The 13,776-nt window shown below is 37.6% G+C and overlaps 1 protein-coding gene across 5 annotated transcripts in view; it reads left to right on the forward strand.

Moving 5' to 3' along the window:
* The window catches only part of MTUS1 (microtubule associated scaffold protein 1), a 118,544-nt gene that overhangs the window by 66,113 nt on the left and 38,655 nt on the right, over positions 1–13,776 (forward strand). Inside the window, exon 1 of one of the 5 annotated variants that reach the window (XM_015623853.3) lies at positions 1,276–1,715. The exons of the other annotated variants lie outside the window; for them this stretch is intronic. Within the exon in view, the coding sequence (XP_015479339.1) occupies positions 1,595–1,715 (121 nt within the window). The 5' untranslated portion in view covers positions 1,276–1,594. Of the gene's footprint in view, positions 1–1,275; positions 1,716–13,776 lie in introns of those variants that run through there. 5 annotated transcript variants of the gene reach the window in all.

A 13,776-nucleotide genomic window follows, 5' to 3' on the forward strand; every position in this document is an offset into this window, starting at 1 on the left:
TCACTGTCACTGCACCAGGCTCTGTGTGATGTTAGAGATACCCAGATACAGCAACAACATGCTATTTTTACTTCTAGCTGATGTGGAAAATAAGTGAATTTAAAGTGTTATGCTTCTTGAGCAAGTAAGACATGCTATTAAAATATAGAAGTTGGATTTGTGGATGTAAAGAGAGGACCGGTAAGGCACTGCTGAAAAGAGACTTGTCACTGTGATACTTGATTTAGCTTTTACCTGCTTCGGACTAAATGGGATTAATTGTTTTTGGAAGCGGAAAAACTGTTCAGAGGTATAGATACTCGAGAACATTGGCTGGGGTTCGCTGAAATGGTAGAAGTGCAGAATCAATGGAAGAGTACCTAATTCTGTTGTCTCTAAAAAGTGACAAAATCTGCGGAGGCCAGCTTTTCAAACAACCCCAAAGAAGTATGAGCTGCCACTGTCTTGTCTCCTGCATTGGCTGGAGTACTTGGGTGGTCCCTGCTGCATTGGCTGCCTGCAGCTGCTGACCTCAGGAAAAGTAGTGAAATGTTTCTTTTTGCACAAGAAGTTGGCCAGTGCATGTATGTCTAGTCATGCTTGCAGGTAAAAAATGTGACATTATCTAATCTGTAAAACATTTACTCCTTCATTTTCTAAATTGACTTCTAATTTAATTTTTGCTAATGGCGGTGGACTTCAACAAAGTATATGCAAAACTTTTCAGCTCAATAAATAGTAAGAGGAAAGTTTTTATATGAGGGATAATCAAATACGGGAAGAACATCTATTTTGTAGGAATTCCTCTAACACTGCTTATTTGCCTCAGTGTTTGGGTGCCTTCAAAACCCAGCTGGCAGAGAGCTGTTTTAATATGAATTAATGCCTGAGTCCTTCTCCTCGGATGATAAATGGAGGCATCTGGAGCGTTGAGCTGCCAAGCTAAGCAGAATTTCCCTTAAGCAGCTCTCAAATACTGAATTGTTCTTAGGGAATAGATGTATCTTTGGATTTGTTAACACTGTAAATGTTGACATAATATTTGATTGAAAGAAAGTTTTAAAGAGTGCACCCTGAAAAGATTTTTGGAAAGCAAAGCTGAAATATGCCTCCAGGAATATTCAAATAATGTTCCTTACAGTCTCCAAAGAGAACTTACATGGCCTGTGACATTGCTGGATGATATATTCAGCTGGTGAGACCACCCACTTCCTCCTCCTCCCTCCTCATCCTCCTCCTCCCATTTCTCCTTTTCCAGTTCCCAGCCCACGGAGTCCCATAGCAGATTGAGCATCGGTACTGTGATGCAATTCAGAGGCTGCTGGTTTTCGAAATCACTAAGTCGGTTTTATTCTGAGGACAAGCTTTGTTTTCAGAACATCTGGTGAGGAGAAGCTGCCAGCAGCATTTACGTTGTGGATATCTGCTTTTACTGATTTTTTGCTTCTTTGTGCATAAGAAGTAACAGCAAAGGAATGGAGACCTGATTATTTCTTCAAGCCTGTTTTCTCTAGCAAGAATTGTTCACTTCTGCCAGTAGTGATTTAAAAACATAGTATGTGACAGTACATGGAGGCTGTTTCTTGCTTGTTTGTCTTCCAATTGCACTGAAGACATGTTATGGTCCCCGAAATTTTCCTTATCCAACATGCGCATAAGGCTGACAGCAAAGGGATTGCTTCGAAACATTCGTCTACCTTCTGGCTACAAGAAAAGCACTGTTATATTTCATACAGGTTTGTGTATTTTTGATATGATGATTAGAGCATGCATTGAGTGAATCTCTTGTTTACTTCAACAGCATCTTATTTTTAGCAAATAGGAACTGTACTGGGCATGAAATTTTTTGAATTTCAGACAGAAGTCTGACTTTTAAGCAAAGTAGTTTCATATTCTAAGTCTCTGCATGTATGTTGAGCTGCTTGTTTGGAAGATAGTTATTCTGTTTATGAAATGCAAATTGGGATTTGCTCTTTCCTTGCACAAATCCAAAAATAGTATCAGGAAGTCTGTGCTATTAAATATTTATCTAATCATTTTAATGGTTACCTGCTGGGAACACTGTTTTCTGTATCTTGATTGGGTGCAAGGAGGGAAGTGGAATGAATACAGGCTATCATGGTGTGGCTTTCTGTCTGTGGGAAATATTTGAATACTTACCTGTAGATATCTGTTATCACAGATACTGTGCTAAACATCTTATTTGCAAGTGGAATAAGCAAACTTTTCTGCCTCTTGTCTTGTAACCTAAAAGGTACAATGTTTTGAGACACTGAGGATAAGTGTGTGTGTGTGTTTAATTCACACACATACACACAGAATGCAACAAACAGAAAAAAAAAAATTACAAAATTCTCAGATGCATCTGACCTGATTTTTATCTTCAGCGTCAGGCAAAGTAAATAAAGCAAGTTTATGGAAGGTGAGCTTTATTCCAGGACATATGTGTCAGTTCAGGGGTGAGGAGTGGAAGTTGGTTTTTTGTTTGAGCTGAGCTGTGTGACATCTAGAGATACTGAGAGCATCTTGCATAAGTATTTTTCTCCACTGCACTATTTACAGTTTTGTTGCATTGTACTTAGAGGGGAGCGAGCAGCTGCATAAGCTAGTTTTGCAGAAGCTATTCACTCAAGAATTTCCTCTCTCACTTGAATACCACCCTTTCTGCTTTTATTTTCTCGGAGTTGAGTGCTACCAGTCAGCTTTCCTTACTGTCCTGTCTTTTCACATGGCAGCTTAAACCATTTGCCTTGTCATTTCTTATCCTTGCCAAAGTAAATCCAGCTTCAAAATTCTTCTGGGGCGATAAATGTATTTATGAACATAATACAGGCCAACTGTACAATGTAGGCTTCTGTTTGCAGGTTCTCGCGTTGGCTTTAAACTAGGATTTAAATACCTTGATGCCCAAAAATCTTATGTAAAGGGTGTCTTTGTGCATGTAATTATATGAATAATGTGAAATTTCTACATAACGCATACTCCAGGACCAAAAATCCTAAAGGTGAGGAAAAGGTGAGGGGAGAAAATGTTCAGTCTTCCAAATGTTCATTCAGTGCTACTGAAATTCATATAATTTTGAAAAATAAATGTCAGTGTATATATCGACAATATTACAATTGTAAGAATCAGTTTTTGGTTTCATTCCATTTGAGTGGATGTGAAAACAAAACCTGCCTGAAGGTCTCTGTGAAATACAACATGTAAAATAGGTTGCAAGCCCTGTGTTCTTGCTAAGCAGCACTTCATTAAATAAGAAGCGCTGAATAGACCTTCTGTGCGTTTTCTCTATGTACAGTGTACAGACTAATAGGACGGCACTGAAGCTTAGAGAGATTTTTGCCTGCTCTCCCCATTCTTCTGTGCTGTCCTTGAGTCTTGTAGTAAGTCAGTATGTTAGCAGAAAGCTGACCAGTGGTTAACTAGAGCTGAGTATATCAAAAAAGTAGGGCATATGAAAACCAGGTCAGTCTGTAGTGGAGAATGCAAGTATGTATAGATAATACTGCGGTTTTTGAAACAGCAGAATGCATTGAAGCTTGTTAGTGATTATTTCAGGTTCATAAAACTCAGCAACAGTACATGAGGCAATAACTGTGTTCGTCAAAAGCATAAAAGGTTATTTTCTGTTGTTGTTAAATGCCAGGAGGAGCCATATTTAGTCTTGCAGCACCAATATTACTGTCTTTTTTTGTAGTGGTTTAATTTGATTAAAATGACATGGCTTCTTTCCAAGGTCTTGTGAGCAATAGGCACAATAAGCTATAGAGAGTGTGTGTCAATAAATAAGGGAAGGGTAACTGCCAGAAGGAATTACAGAGTCCATCTAGGAACATGAATATGTATGAGTGTTATATAAACAACACCGAGTTCCAGTTTTGAGGTAGATTGCGCTTCTAATAAGCATTATCATGGATTTCATTCTTTGCTCCCATTGATCGTAGCATAGATCAACTGCCTTTATGACTGTAGACTGTCCTTGAGATGCTTACAGCAATTGTTGAAATGTAGAATTTTAAAGTAATCTAGAGTACAGGTTAGACTCTTCTCTTGTCCTATCGTGCCTGACAATTGCAGAGCAGTGTTGGGAGGAAGAGGATGGAACTTGTTCTTGGTTTTTCATTCTGACTCGAGGGTAGTTCACAGCAGCATGACGCTGTTTCTTCACATGGAGCATGGGGGGACACACAGGTGTTAAGTAATTCTAGGTTAGATATTGCACTTAAGGTTAAATTGATCCTTGCGCTGGATCAGTCAATATGCATTGCCATCCATATGGAGGTGTCAAAGTACCTAGGGTAATGCAGATAAGTTACAGCATAATCATGCAGTCTGTTCAGGGGAAGCCAAATAAAATCAGATGTTTTTCCCCTAGGAAGGGAGTAAATCCAGGTGAAATTTACTGTAATATTTAAAGTGGTTTTTTAAGGTCTTTCAGCTTGTTGCCTTGTGTCTAACTTCCATAACTGTGCTCTACACTGCTTCAAGGTCAAGATATCCAGAAGTTTCTTCTCTCTCCTTGAATGCAGGCAGACATCAAAGTATCGTTTTTCTCAGCAACTGGAAGTCTACTACACCTGCATTGTTAGCTGTATGTAATGAGTGCCCTCTTCAGCAAAACAAAATCCTGAAACCTTCAGGAAATAATTCATTTTCCCATCCTCTGACTTATAAAACTTACTTGTAGCAAGTAACTGCAAAAATCTAAACACTTCAGAATTACATAAACATCGCAGAGGATAGTGGGAACCACTGTCTTTCAGTGATAAATATTATATTTGCTTCTTTTATTGAACCATTTAGGATTTTTACCAGAGTGACTAAAGTGCTCTTACATTCTTCATGCTTCAGTGGTATGACAGAGTAAATCATCATCTCTTTGTAGATCATCAGTTCTGTGAGAGAAAAGACATTCTGTAAACTGTGAAAGACATTCTTTTATGAATGATTCAAAATAGTAGTTTTGAGTTGCATATGCTTTCTCTTGTATATAAAGATTAAAGTCCAGACCATAAACTAGCTTTGCAAGTGGAGGTCAAAGCTCTTTTGCTTTTTGTTGAGAATTTGTCAAGGTTTGTATACTGTTTTGTCTCAAAATGTTTTCATCCAGCCCTTTTTGCTGCTTTTCCTCTTTCTTTCCTTCCCTTAAGCAAACTGTACTTGGTGCTCTTGTCTTGCTGGTGACTTCCATTGCTTACTAAACATGGCTTTGCAGCAATACCAGTTTTAAAAACTTCCTCGCTAATAACAAGCAAACATCATAGATGTGTTTATTTGAGCAGCTGACATCCTTTTTCACTGACTTCTTCCCAAAGTTGTTTCTGGGTCACATTGGGAACTATAAAATTACTTTTGTGTGTTGCAAAGCAGGGTTCTTAAAAAATGTTTTTGAAACCCTGGGATGTCATGAGTTGCTTAACTGTTCATATCACTTTTTTTCCACCCCCCTGAATAATAAATGAAGTAGTGGTTAAATTTCTGACACTACAGTTTAATACAGCACCATAGAAATATACCCAACACACTGAATCCTGTTAAGTATTCTAAATCTAGAAGTCTGCTGAAGGAATTTTTTACAGGACAAGTATGTTAAATATTTGTGTCACCCTCCAAGGGAAAAATAGTTCAGAAGTAAAGCCAGCTTATCTCTTCTGAGCAAAAGAAGTTGAATAGCTGGAAACCATTCGTCATGGGGGATTTTGAATTTAATCATGTTCCTGTTTAAGTCAGTGAGATTCTGCTCTTGACTTAATCTGTTCAAGACTGGGTACTAAATGACCTGCCTGATGTGCCTGATTTCAGTCTTAATAGGTCATAGCTTCAGTAGGCATGTAGGCAAGTAAATGGAGATTCTTATTTTCAGGTGTCACAGCTCCATATTTTGGGGTTTGTAAGTAAAGTTTGTACTCTATACAAAGTCTCATCCAATGGATGTGTTTGCAGTAGCTATAAAATGAAGATAGCACTAGTAATTTCAAAGGAAGCCTTGGCAAAAGGCTTGGATCAGACATGATCTGCCAAACCCACCCAAAAAACCCCAAAACAAATAACAAAAGAAACCCCCAACCCAACAAAAAACATGCCAAACTCAAAACAGAGTAGCTTATATGTGATGTTAACACTTACCTGTGCATATATTTAATAAAGTATGAAAATTAATTGAAATGGGGAGCTTTGCCCCAAAAAATCTGAAGAAGAGATGGCATGCTGCTGAAAAGCAGATGCGTAGCAACTTAGATTCTACTCCACAGTGGCAAGTGATGTTGGATTTTGTTATTTCTTCACTTAAAGGGATTAATTATATGTGAAGGATGCCCCAAGTATTTGTCAATATGAAATGAATAAGTTGTTGTTTCAAGCTCAACCTCATAGAAGAAAAGTTAATTGGAGAGTAAATATAAAAGACATAACATGTAATCTTTACTAGTTCCACTGCATATTCTAAGTGTGCATTTTTTCCCACTTGACATATCTAATAGGTGAAGAAGGTCTGGCTGCAAGTTCTATTGCTGTGAAGTAGGTTAGGATTTGAAAACGACAGTCAGCTACACTTAAAAACTTGAATAGCTTTTAAATTACTTCAGGGGATTTCCAGTGTGGTAAAATGAGGCTTATACTTCTAAAATCTGCCTCTTCCAGTTTTGCAATTTGTGCAAATGAATCTGTTACCATAGAAGAAATGGCTTTCAGCATTCAGACAAATTAAGTATTACTACTTATTAAGCCCTTGTAATCTGAACTTTCTAAAACGTACAGCAATAGCTTTTTTTTTTTTTTTTTTTTTTTGAGGAACATACCATGAAATTTCAGTAGTAGAATGCAACATTTTGAGTATTTTCAGCCAATTGTTTCACTGTCCTGTATTGCCTTTCTTTGCTGGCACAGGAAACTCTGATGTATGAAGGAGAATAGAGTTTCTTTCATTTCTAGTTAATTTAATTTTTAAAATAATGTGTAGATTGGGACCACAGTTACCACTCTCACCACCATGAATGGTAAGAAGTTGTGATGTCTGTTTATAGAGATTTGCTATTAATTTAGTGTCATGTAGTGAAGCAGCATTTCTATTGTTTTTATTATTTTAAAAAAATTGAAATCTTTCAGTATTGCAATGCATAGGAATAACTGGGGTCCCAAGGTGATGGATTTGATGTCTTTAGGGAAGTTGTGGTGTTCCAAACAGCTCTTGACTGTTTCACCCAATATCATGCCAAAACCTAACCTATTTGGAAAACTATTTGCAAGCAGACCCTATCTCTCGTGGCTTGTCTTCTAGAAGAAAATTCTGTGAAGACTGCAGTGATCAAGCTGTCTAGCTGGAATAGTGTTGTTACAGTTAAAGAGTAACAAGTTAAAAGTTAGTCCTGTTCACAACTAAAAAAGTTAGCACTATCACCAACACCTTTCTAATCATGTCCACCAACAGGTCATGGAGTATTATTTCTGTTTGTTTCCTACCGGGACAACAAAATATTATTTGATCTGCTGAAAACTGAATGTATCAGCAGTGTAGCTTACATCTTAAAATAGTGTAAAAAACCCCAAAGAGCTGTCCAGATAGTCAAATGTGGAAATAACTCACCTTAAATAACCTGAGTTGTATCTGGACATGACGTTGCTTTACAAATGCTATTTACAAACCTTTCATTGGTATCATCTTTACTGATGTGTAGTAATTGTAGCAAGGGCATTAAATAACCTGGGGTCCTGTGTTCAACTCCTGGTTAAATTTATATTTGCTACTTCTTGTCATGATAGTGTGCTGCTTGTACGCTTATAGCAAGTAAAAGATCTTCCTCAGGATCCTTGTGTAAACAGTTTGTATGTGACATTATGGAAATACTTCTAGTTAGGCAGGAAATAGAACGGCTGGGAACATCTGTGGTGAAATTCTTTTAGTGAAAACTTATCCTTTTCTCAAAGAGAACTAGCAGTCCTTCTGTAGAAAAGTCACAGTATTACAAATAGTACTCATTAACTGCTTGACTTCCATAATAATAATTTTAGACTCAGATACTGTTTATATCAGGAGCATCTAAATTATTTAAAATGTTATGTTTATATTTATTACAAGAATAGACATTGTGCTAAACCTTTTCAGATATTTTAAGTTGTAAAACAGGATAATTGGAAATATTTTCTGCAAAAGGATAAGTGAACTTTCTTATATAGCCAGTTGCAATTTATTCTACTCCAAATAAAACAGAAGACTAGAAAAAATTTGTTTTTCTTAGCCATAAAAATGGCTATGATGTGTAAGGAATATAACATGGCTTGCTTATTTCCACAAATATTACTGCACAATCTGCCACCTGCTTGACTCACTTAGCAAGTTAAGACATTTTGCTAATTAAAAATATAAAAGGTCCTGATATGAAATGAGTAGCATAACCCTATTAAACCTATATTTCTTTATTTCAGAAGGGATCTCAGTTAGGATTTAAGGTCAAAGAAAACAAGATGTGTGTGTAATGTGCAGTGAATATTTTTCTTGCTGCCTTTGTTAGTGGCACAAGTAAAGGTGCTCATATTTGGAGGTTTTTCTTGAGGATTAACCTCACATATGGGTTTTTGTCCTTGTGGTAAGTTATGGGTATACCGCAGTGGACACCACACTTACCTGAGGTATCAGCTCCTGAACATTTCTGTTGTCTTCTTTCCCTCCCTTCCTCCCAGCCCACCACCCAGTGAAAGCAAAAAAATCTGTCTGCCATTTTTGTAGTTTGCTAGCTTGAACAGAAGAGACTCAGGGGAACATGAAGTGCAAGGAGTGATATGGTGAATGTTTTAAACCTTCTCCACAGGAAATGCTTGGTCTCCACAGCAGGCTTAACAAGCTTCCTCCTCGAGTGGAACACTGGTAGCTGTTGGGCAGCATTTGCCAAAATGGTCTTCAGTTGTGCAACTTGGTTAGGAGTGGCTGGAAAGAGAAGTCCCTTAACTGCTCAGCAAGCAGCAGGACTTTGTCTCTCTCAAAGGGTGGAGATATTTTTAGCTAATGAAAGTTCTGGATGCTGCCGTGTTCTCTGTTTTGTTTTCAACTTTGCAAGATGTTTGTTTTCAGATAGGCTCCGATATGTTGCACTAAAGCTGTTCTGAAACAATGGTGTGCAATGTCCTAGGCACGTCCCTGGGGAGATATCTCTGCAGTTTAATAGCAGGAAAACTGGTTAACATGACAGGAAAGACACAAATAGGTCCTTGATGTGGTGATTGCCAAGATCTATATAAGTACATTTTGTGTGTCTTTTGAAAATGTGGAGTTCCAGCAGCACTTAGAGCTGGTATGAGGCACTTGAGATGTGATATTTTCTGTCTTGAGCTTGCAGTGGAGCATGGAAGATTGAGTTCACATGGATGATTTTAACCAGCAGCAACTGAAGCGCTTCTATTAAGATGGCGTTCTATTCTGTTGACCAGCAAATGAGTTTTCATTGCTAGGGTAGCTTTAAAGTACCATTTCAAGTTCAGTTTTAGACACATGTTCATGTTCTTCTATGCTGGTATTCCTTAATACATGCTATGCTGCTGTCTCCTTAAATACATTTTCCTAAAGTTGTGAGTTTAATTTTGATAGCTTAAATTTTCTTTCATTCTTCAGGGACTTAATGTTAATTGAGCTGATATGTGTAATCAAAAGGATGAAAAGCACAAGTGCTTAAACTTTAAGTTAGAAAAATGACTTGCATTTGTGTGAACCAGCCCAGTGGGGGTGATTATGTGCAAAAAACATTCTTAGTGCTTTAGGAAACCAGTACTGATCTAGAGTAACTCAGAGTCTTAACTGAGCTGTGAAACAATGTAGAAATAGATAATCCTTTACTTAGAGAAAAGCTTATTGCAACTTCCCTTATGTGATCTTGTCATGCCAAAGTAGTCCTCTGCCAAGAGGGCAACGGTATGTCTCTGCCCTGTTGTTTGGAAATGACAGTACGGATTAACACTTTTTGTAAAGTAATTGCTTGGTTATTTTTTAGTCATGGGAGAATACCAGATCTGGGACTGATCCTGAACTCGTCAGATGAAGTCAGGCAGCTGGGGAGGAGCAGCCTGCTGGGTTGCCATTTTGGGCTGTGATTAAAACCAATCAAGGTAATGACTGGAGCAAAGTCATCAAGTGATACCATAGTCAACAATGTTGGAACCACCACATCAGTGTTTTCTGCATAGCCCCTAAGAGTGCTAGGATGGATTCTTGAAGGGATTTGGGAAGTTGATCAGTCACTGTAAACTTTACTTTTCTTTGTTAATTTCCAGCCTATAAGCTTAATCATGCCTATATTATCACTGATTTTTATTTTATTTTTAAATCCATGGAAAAAAATAACGTACTAGCTTTGTCTCTGAATTGGTTTATACTCAGAAATTTGTGACTTCTCTTACAGAGTGGATCTGTATGTACCAAAAAAGAGAATTTGGATGCTAACTATTAGTTTTGTAACTTGATATTTCAAACTGTGGCCATCAGTTTGCATTTGAGGAAAATGTTAGAATTGAACTTCTTATGATCTTCTGGTAGATAAAGTATGATTGTATTAGATAACTCAGCACTGATTATAGTGCTTCCTACGTGCTTAGAAGTGTTGTCACCTTGCTTTTTAAAGAACATTATCAGTGAATTTGATCATAATCTGAATTTACTTTTAAGTGGCTGTAGAGTTTCGTAAACACAGGAAGATGTGTTTCAGCTTCAGGAACACTTTTGGCACGAAGGCAATAATGCAGGCAAGGCTCTGGAGGCTCTTTAAATTCCCACTGTCTGCCCTACTTTTTCTTCCATAATATCCTTTAGGCAGGATTTCAGTGCCATAGTTAAGTCAGTGACATTTGTTAGAGTCATATAACATCAGCTCACACTAGTGTGATTAGATAAACAGCTTCTGAGTTCAAACTAAAAGCTATTCTGTTCTCTCTATCCAAGATAGCTGCAGATATTGCACAAGAAAAAATGTTGCATATTAATGTGCTACTCTTGTGGTCCAAATGTATTTTCAAGTCTCTTCTTTGTACAGTTGTTTTCAAGGGAAGATTATGGTTCTTTGCAAATTACTAAGCCTTAAATATACTCTTTTCTGAAGGACTTTGAGTAGCTGAGAAAAAAGAAATTAAGTTCTTGAATCTAACATTAGTCTGAGCTAATATATGTTCTGACCAATAAGTAATATGTTGGTTGTGAAGAAAGAATTACCATGTTGAATAAAAAATGGGCAAAACTGACAAAGTGAAGTTTGGTGATTCAGTGAAAATTCCACATTCATTCCGGGTTGATAGGGTTGGTGGTTTTCTTTGCCTTTACTGCGACAAAGTAGACCTGTACAGTACATCAGCAGAAAGTAGTTTGTAAACTTAAATCTTAATTGTATATGCTGTAAGAGTCCTGTTTGGAGTTCTTCCTGGTTCTTTCTTGGGTTGTTGAAGCCAAGTTTTGTATGTAGATATAGATTTAATTTATGATGAAAAAAATTAAATCTGTGAACTTCTTTTACTTAAATTTGTAAGTAACAGTGTCTCTCCCAGTTGCTTTATGTTTATCCCTAGCATAACTTAAAACGCTTGCCAGTTCTTTTGGAAGGAAGTGTGTTAAAAAGTAGTTGAAAAAAGTTAAGCTGTTCTCACATCTAACTTTCCAGAACATAGGAGATTGCTCTGTGTGCATGAGAGCAGAAGAGAAAACTCAGCTAGCCTTCTAGTATCTGTGTGAAAAGTGGCATGAACAGAAACTAAAGTCAGTGATTTTGGGTGAAACCAGGTTGGGTTTCATGTGGAAGAAAACATACAATGAAAAAAATGCAGCAAGGTGTTTTGTGGTAAGACTTAGAACAGTTGAGCAGTCACCTTGCTTCAACAGAGAGTGATGTAAATGGTTTCAGGAGGCTTTTTCCAGCCCTGTATTCTTGATGTTGAGCAAGGTAGGGTAGACAAGGTAGGCAGTATTAAAGAAGGAATGCATTCAAGCATTGCAGCTTAAACGGCTTCCTCCTTTCTGGCTGTGTTTCAGCCATTTCACCTGGTAACCTGTGAGGGCTGGGATCTTTGCAAAGGCTCGAACAGGAAGAGGCCTGTATTGGCACCATTCTGCTCTTGGGTCTTGTGTGAGGGTTTTCTACACGTGTCTGGTACTGATCTTCCTGTAACATTACACACACACTCTCTTGGTGTATCCAAGGAGGATATGGAGAAACAAAGGAACCGGGATTTGTATTGGGGAGGCAATTCATTGGATCTGGGAAGGTTTGCCAATAGTATGAACTAATCATGGTGAGACCCCTGTCCCAAATGACTCTGGGTCCTGATTTTGTGGATAGAGGCTGCAGAACAAAGGGCAAAAGTGTGGTATATCCTATACTTGAGATGAAGCAGTAGAGGGCACCAGACAGTAAGGAGGAACTTTTTTTACAGGAGTTAGGGAAAGAACAGACTTGGAGGAAAGAAGAGCAAAAGGGAGAGACATCAGTCTTCAGCATCACTCCGTGATTGGTTTTTTTTGGGAACTTGTGTACTTCATGGATGTCAGGGCACAGCTTCAACTATAAGAAAAAGGACTGCTTCACATGTTTGTTTGCCTAGTCAGAGAAATACCTGAACCAGAAACTTACTGAAACATAAACCCCTTATGTAAAATAAGTATAGCTTCCAGTATATTGTATATTTTAAAGTTAGGGAATTCAAAGATTTAAGGTTGTCTGTAATGGACATGATAAACTGATGTAGCAGAGTTCAGATATCTAGACTGAGAATAATACCTTGAAATGTTGTTCAGCCTTTAATTCAGTCCTCATTGGCCAAAGCATCAGTGCACTGTAATATCCTCATGCAATTACTTTCCATCTTACTGTCACCTTTGTCATTAAAAATGAATGAGAGTGGGGTTTTTTAAGGTGGATGAAGTAGTTTCATTAATGTAGGTATGTTCAATCCCTCTTATATCAAAACACCCATGCTCTAGGCTTTCTAGTACAATAAACTGGTTCTGCCATCTTCCCTTTCCCCCAGACTGTGTTGTGTAGCACTGTATGGGTAAGTAGCATGTGTTAGGCTTTGTTCTAGTTCAAACTAAAAAAAAGAATCAAGAATCAATATCACCCTTGATTATTTGGAAAATAACCAGGACAACCCTGATGCACTGGTAGTCTAGTCTATCTGGTGGATGTTAGAGTTGTTTACTCTGAATTGCATTGCATTCCAAATTTGTTTTGTTTGTGATCATCTCTGAAATTATGGTAAATTTATTAATATTTTTATCTTTGTAGTAGACATGTGACTCATATTCATGCTTGATATTTACTAGCTAGATCCCACCGAATCATGCAGAATATTCTGAGGTGGAAAGGACCCACAAGGGTCATTGAGTGCAGCTCCCAAGTGAATGGCCACAGAGGGATTGAACCCCAACCTTGGCATCATTAGAACTATACTCTAACCAACTGAGCTATGAAAACTTAACTCAGTTCTACATATTAAAGTTCCTGTAAACTTGGCAAAGTACATTGTGAATGCAGAGGTAAAATCACTGTATAGTAAGTGTTCAAAGCCCAACTAGTGTTTCTGTAAAACAGACCTGTGGTGCCTAAAGTAAAAAATGTAAAGTATTATATTAAAATAAAGTAAAAAAATGGGAACCATGGTGAGATTTTAGAAGAACATAAATACTTCTGAGATTTCCCTTTCCTTTTCATTATTGTGTGTATAAAGATAATACACAGTTCTGGCTGGAAATGCAGAATGAAAAGGGTTGGATTTAAAATGTTCCACTGAGACTACTAGTCAGTTTTGTAATAAATTCAGTGGATGAGGATA

This window comes from Parus major, chromosome 4, assembly GCF_001522545.3.
Source record: "Parus major isolate Abel chromosome 4, Parus_major1.1, whole genome shotgun sequence".
Lineage (NCBI taxonomy): Eukaryota > Metazoa > Chordata > Aves > Passeriformes > Paridae > Parus > Parus major.